The 5,905-nt window shown below is 43.9% G+C and overlaps 1 protein-coding gene across 4 annotated transcripts in view; it reads left to right on the top strand.

The window, feature by feature from the left end:
- LOC101845252 (nucleobindin-2) overlaps positions 1 to 5,905 on the top strand; it is a 22,993-nt gene that overhangs the window by 10,129 nt on the left and 6,959 nt on the right. For all 4 annotated transcript variants that reach the window (XR_004858725.1, XM_035970785.1, XM_013084828.2 and 1 more), the window contains exons 6-10: positions 429 to 614; positions 1,335 to 1,425; positions 2,137 to 2,195; positions 2,828 to 3,028; positions 5,430 to 5,513. Coding sequence is in view for 3 of the 4 variants with exons in the window: in XM_035970785.1 (XP_035826678.1) it covers positions 429 to 614; positions 1,335 to 1,425; positions 2,137 to 2,195; positions 2,828 to 3,028; positions 5,430 to 5,513 (621 nt within the window). In the remaining variant the exon portion in view is untranslated. The remainder of the gene's footprint in view (positions 1 to 428; positions 615 to 1,334; positions 1,426 to 2,136; positions 2,196 to 2,827; positions 3,029 to 5,429; positions 5,514 to 5,905) is intronic.

Genomic DNA, 5,905 nt, shown 5'->3' with positions numbered 1-5,905 from the left:
GGGGGGGGGGGGGGGGTGTTAAGGGAACTCATGCTCTCACTGATATAACTGACTACTGTACCAATGTAGTTTCTAATGTGGCTGACTTTTTTTATGCTCCCCACTCCAGACAACCTATGTAGTTTCTAACGTGGCTGACTTTTTCGATGTTCCCCACTCCGGACAACCTATGTAGTTTCTAATGTGGCTGACTTTTTCGATGTTCCCCACTCCGGACAACCAATGTAGTTTCTAATGTGGCTGACTTTTTTTATGCTCCCCACTCCATACAACCTATGTAGTTTCTAATGTGGCTGACTTTTTCGATGTTCCCCTCTCCATACAACCTATGTAGTTTCTAATGTGGCTGACTTTTGATGTTCCCCACTCCGGACAATCAATGTAGTTTCTAATGTGGCTGACTTTTTTAATGCTCCCCCCCCTCCCAGACCACGTCCGACTTGGAGGAGCTGGACAAGAAGAGGCGGGGCGAGTTCAAAGAGTACGAGATGGAGAAGGAGTTTGAGAAACAAGAGCACCTGAGAGAGTTGCCGGAGGAGGAGAGGAAGAAGGAGGAACATCGTCTGGAGGAGCTGAAGAAGAAGCACGCGGAACACCCCAAGCTGAACCACCCCGTGAGTGAAAGATATACGACTTCTTTCTGAAGTCACTTTTTTGAGTCTAAGAACTTGATTTAATATGTGAGGCGGGCTGACAAAATGAGTTACTTCTCACAATCGAAGAATGGAGATATCGGCCGAAAATCTACACTGGGGTCAGATTGATAGATTTTCAATTGACGCCATTTTCTTCAAGTCTACCATGTCTATTCCATACTTACAAATTGTACAAACTCCACCTACAAAGTTGATACTTTGATTTCCATAAGGCTAAAATCTGACAAGTAACTCATTTTGTCAGCACACCTCTCATATGTTACTGCTTTCTATTAGTACAAGGGGAACTCCCTTAACTGAACCACCCTGTAGGTAGAACAAAATATACCAGCTTTAGTCTAAGAACAAAATTTGATATATTACTCTTTACTGTTAGTACTCACGGAACACCTCATACAGAACCAGCCTGTATGTACAAGGTATACCATATCACTCCCAAGTCTGAGGACAAAATTTGGTATGTTACTCTTAACTGTCAGTACACACGGAACTGCTCAAACTGAACCTCCCCCCGAGTGCAATAATATCTCTGTTCTGGGCCATCCTTCCAAGCTTGTTCCAAGTGAGCTTCATCTCTCTCTCTCTCTCATGTCCCTTTCCACGCATCTCCTCCATGTTTCCCGTGGCCTACCCCTGCCTGTAAAACTTTTACCGAACTGAAACTTTGTCCACCCACAGGGCAGCCGCGACCAGTTTGAGGAGGTGTGGGACAAAGTGGATCACTTGGAGGACCAGGAGTTTAACCCAAAGACCTTTTTCTTCAAACACGGTACGTCCGTCGTGTCGTTTTGTCACACAAAGTCACAGAGGAAGATCACCTCAGAGATCAGAGATGATAGTTTTGATTGTTTGCCTTTTTTTTAATGTATTGTGTAAATTGATTAAGTGACCTTAGTTTTTTCTTTTTTTGTGTGTGTGTATGTTTGTGTATTATAGATGAAGTGACAGTAGTCTGCCGTTTTGTGTTATACTTTCGTGTAATGACACGCCGGAATCAGGCGTTCATCAAACACGGTATGGTGTGTCCCGCGAGTCACACCAGTAGTTCACCTCTAAGACAAGAAATGATAGTTTGACTTTTTGTGTGTGTATGTATACTATTAAGTGACAGCAGTTTGCCTTTTTGTGTGTGTATATGTTATAGAGTGACTATTGTCTCTTCGGTACTGAGAGCCCCCATTGTGGCTCTTGCATACATACATGTGTGTTCACATACACATTCACACATACACTCACACACGCTCTCTCTCTCCCTCTCTATCTCTCTCTCTCTCTCTCTCTCTCTCTCTCTCTCTCTCTCTCTCTCTCACTCACACACACACACCCACGCACACCCACGCACACATATGCACTCACACAGACGCACGCACACTCACACACACATTCTCCCGCAAATACATAAGTATGTATAGTCTAAATATAGTATAATATTATATAAATATAATAGTATAAATAACATGTATTATTATTCTCTCCTCAGATCTGAACGGTGACATGGAGTGGAGCATTGAGGAAGTGGATGCTGTGCTGCAGATAGAGGTTAGTAAGTGGGTGGTTGGAGGGTGCTCTGGTGTGGTTTGCTCCTTCGTTCCTATCAAACATCTATCGTCCTTATCTCTCCTCCTTCTAGTTTTGTGTTTGTTACTCTCTTGTAACACCTCTAATCTTCGGAATTTATATGACCTAATTGTGTTAAAAGTGCTGGAAAACTCATAACTTAAACTAAACACTCCCTCTCTTTGGCACTAAAATGACGTATTTGTGTTGAAAGGGCCGTAAAATTATTACAAATACTAAAACTAAACACTTCTTATCCCAAGCACTTGAGTGACTTATTTGCAAGTGCGGCAAAACTCCAACTAAAACTTTTTAAATCCCCTCCCCCACCCGCCCACCCCTCTCTGAAACCTCTCACCCTTCTCTGAAACCCTCTCACCCCTCTGAAACCCTCTCCTTTCTCCCCTCTCTTAAACCTTCTCCCCTCACGGAAACCCTCTCACCCCTCTGAAACCTTCTCCCCTCTCTGAAACCCTTTTGCCCCTCTCTGAAGCCCTCTCTCACCCCTCTCACCTCTCACCTCTCACCTCTCTGAAACCCTCTCACCCCTCTCTGAAACCCTCTCACCCCTCTGAAACCCTCTCACCTCTCTGAAACCCTCTCTCCCTCCCCAGCTGGACAAGGTTTACGACGCGCGTAACTCCCCGGACGAGGACGACCCGATGGAGAGACAGGAGGAGATGAACAGGATGCGCGAGCACGTCTTCCAGGAGATGGACAAGGACCACAACCAGAGGATCTCCTTCGAGGAGTTCATCGAGTACACCGGGGCCATGGGGGATAACGAGGAGTTCAAGAAAGACGAGGGCTGGAAGGTATTAGGATAATGATATTAATAATGTGGTTAGGCTACCGGACTCGTAATCGTGAGGTTGCGGGTTCAGGGGTTCGAGCGGCGAGCCCGACGTTGTGTCCCTGGGAAAGGCACTTTACACGAATTTCCCTCACTTCACCCGGGTGGGAATGGGTACCCGGCCATAGACAGCGAAAGATCTTGTCAGTATGTTAGTGTTTGAGCATGTATAAATGGCTGCTTGCACTGTATGCTTCCCAGGAAGTTGAGGTTGTTTCAGAATGCTCTCAGGTCTGCTGGGGTAATAGTATAGATTGTGAAGCGCGTAAAGATTACTGTTGAGCGAGGATTTGCGCTATGCAAATATCTATTATTATTATTATTAATAATAGTAATGATAACGATACTTGTAATTGCAATGAATGTGCCGTAGAGCTCTACAGTATTCCCAATGGGCTTTACGACTATTATTACTCTAGCAGACCGTAGAAAACTGAAAAGCACAGGGACAGTGCAAGTTCAAGAAAGACGAAGGCTGGAAGGTACGATAATAGTAATAATTCACCTTCACTTTCACCTATCCCGTAGACTGGATGTCCGTGGGGGCGCTTTTTGAAGATTTGGCCACCAGCTTCCTCCACTCCTTCCGGTCTTCAGCTTTTCATTTTCTGAGCGTGTCTTTGAGTTCCAGGAATAGTGATAATAATAAATGTAATTGCCAGGAATGTGCTGTAGAGAATGGATGTGCGTTTTATGATAATTATATAGCGCATATCCTCGCTTGACTGCATGCTCTATGAGTTTTACAACCATTACCACCCCAGCAGACCCTAGAATACGACTCAGAAACATGGGGGACACGATAAAGATGAGGGTTGGAAGGTATAATAATAATGATAATAATTGCTACTCTACCGCGCATATCCATGCTCTACAGTATTCCCAATGTGCTTTACTACTATTATTACTCTAGCAGACAATAGAAAACTCTCGTGGCCTAGAGGTTACGGTGTTGGCCTCTCATTCAAAGGTCCTGGGTTCGATTCCGGGTAGCGACCAAAAAATTTTCTTCTCTAAAATTGTCTCCTTTCACCTCCTTTCCTGATCTCTAACAATGTTCTGTTGTCTGCTTTCATTTCCACTTTCTGCCCCCACCCCCTCACCTCCTTTGCCCCCTCCTCTGGGCTCCTGACTCTTTCTGCAGCCTTTCTACTGCTACTCCTTGGCTCCTCCTAACTGCTGTCTTTCTGCCACACCCCTGATCTTCTGGTAGGAAAGATCTACACCTAGCCTTCTCGGACAAGGGCGAAAAATCTCGGAGGGCCGGTGTGCAAGTTGCGCACGTTAAAGATCCCTTGGTGGTCTAAAATCGATAAGAGTAGGCTTCGGCCGCCACCCGGGCAAAATTCAAAATTTCCTACCAACGAAAAAGTATTAGGCGTGTCCCGCGCGCTCATATGACCTTATGCAGTTGGGAGCGCCGTAAAACCCTATACTAAACAAACAAACAAACAGAAAACTCAAAAGCACCGGGACAATGAAAAGTTAAAGAAAGACGAGGGTTGGAAGGTCTGGGATATTAATGGGTTTTTTCAATCTTTTTAAAAATAATAACTTTCGTTGTTGTTGTATTTTGTGTTGATAAATAATACACATATATATGCATGCTTTTGGAAGGGGGGTTGGGATTGTGTTTGATGCTCTCTCTTTCTCTCTCCCCTCTCTTTCTCCCTCTTCCCTTCTCTCCTATCTCTCTCCAGCAATGTGGGTGGTTTGTGGATGGGGCGGTGTGGTTTGCTCCTTCTATCCTATCAAATATCTATCGTCCTTATCTCTGCTCCCCCCTTTTTTTAAATTATTTACTCTCTTGTAACACTTCTTGTAACACTTCTTCTAACCTTCAGCACCTATATGATCTTTTTGTGTTGCAAGTGCCGTAAAACTCATACTAAAACTAAACTTAAAACTTTCTACAGCAATATTTATCTCATTGTGTCTCACCCCCTTCCTCTTTCTCTCTCTCCGTGGGTGGTTCGCGGGTGCTCTGGTGTGGTTTGGTTCTTCTTTCTTTTCAAACGACTATCGTCTTTATCTCCCCTCCTTCTTTTTTGTGTTTGTTACTCTCTTGTAACACCTTTAATCTTCGGCACTTATATGACCTTATTGTGTTGCAAGTGCCGTAAAACTCATACTAAAACTAAACTTAAAACCTTCTTCAGCAATTAAATCTCATTGTGTCTATTGTGTCTAACCCCCTTTCTCTTTCTCTCTCTCTCTCTCCTCACTCACCGACTCACTCTCTCTCCCTCTCTCTCTCTCTCTCTCTCTCTCTCTCTCTCTCTCTCTCTCTCTCTCTCTCTCTCTCTCTCTCCTTACTCACCCACTCACTCTCTCCCTCTCTCTCTCTCTCTCCCTGTGAACAGACAGTCGATGAGGAACCAGTGTTCACAGACGAGGACTACATGCAGTACATACAGGAACACCACGCTCAGCCTGGAGTCGTCAATGTGAGTTCTTGCCCGTGGTCTACGCCAAAAGCTGTTGGATCATTGTAGTTGTTGTCATTCTTTGTTGTTGTTTGTGTTGTTGTTGATTGTCAAGAACGAGGAAGAAGAAGAATAAGTTGTTGTTTGTCATTCTTTGTTGTTGCTTGTGCTGTTGTTGTTGTTTGTCATTCTTTGTTGTTGTTTTTGTTGTTGTTGTTTGTTATTCTTTGTAGTTGTTTGTGTTGTTGTTGTTTGTCATTCTTTGTTGTTGTTTGTCATTCTTTGTTGTTGTTTATGTTGCTGTTGTTTGTCATTCTTTGGTGTTACCGCCATTGTTGTTATTTGTCATTCTTTAGTATTGTTGTGTGTGTCATTCTTTGTTGGTGTTATTTTTAAAACCCTTTCCCTCCCCC

This window comes from Aplysia californica, unplaced genomic scaffold (assembly GCF_000002075.1).
Source record: "Aplysia californica isolate F4 #8 unplaced genomic scaffold, AplCal3.0 scaffold00320, whole genome shotgun sequence".
Taxonomy (NCBI): Eukaryota; Metazoa; Mollusca; class Gastropoda; order Aplysiida; family Aplysiidae; genus Aplysia; species Aplysia californica.
Note: the sequence above shows the minus strand (reverse complement) of the source record. Positions and strands in the feature narration are given on the sequence as shown.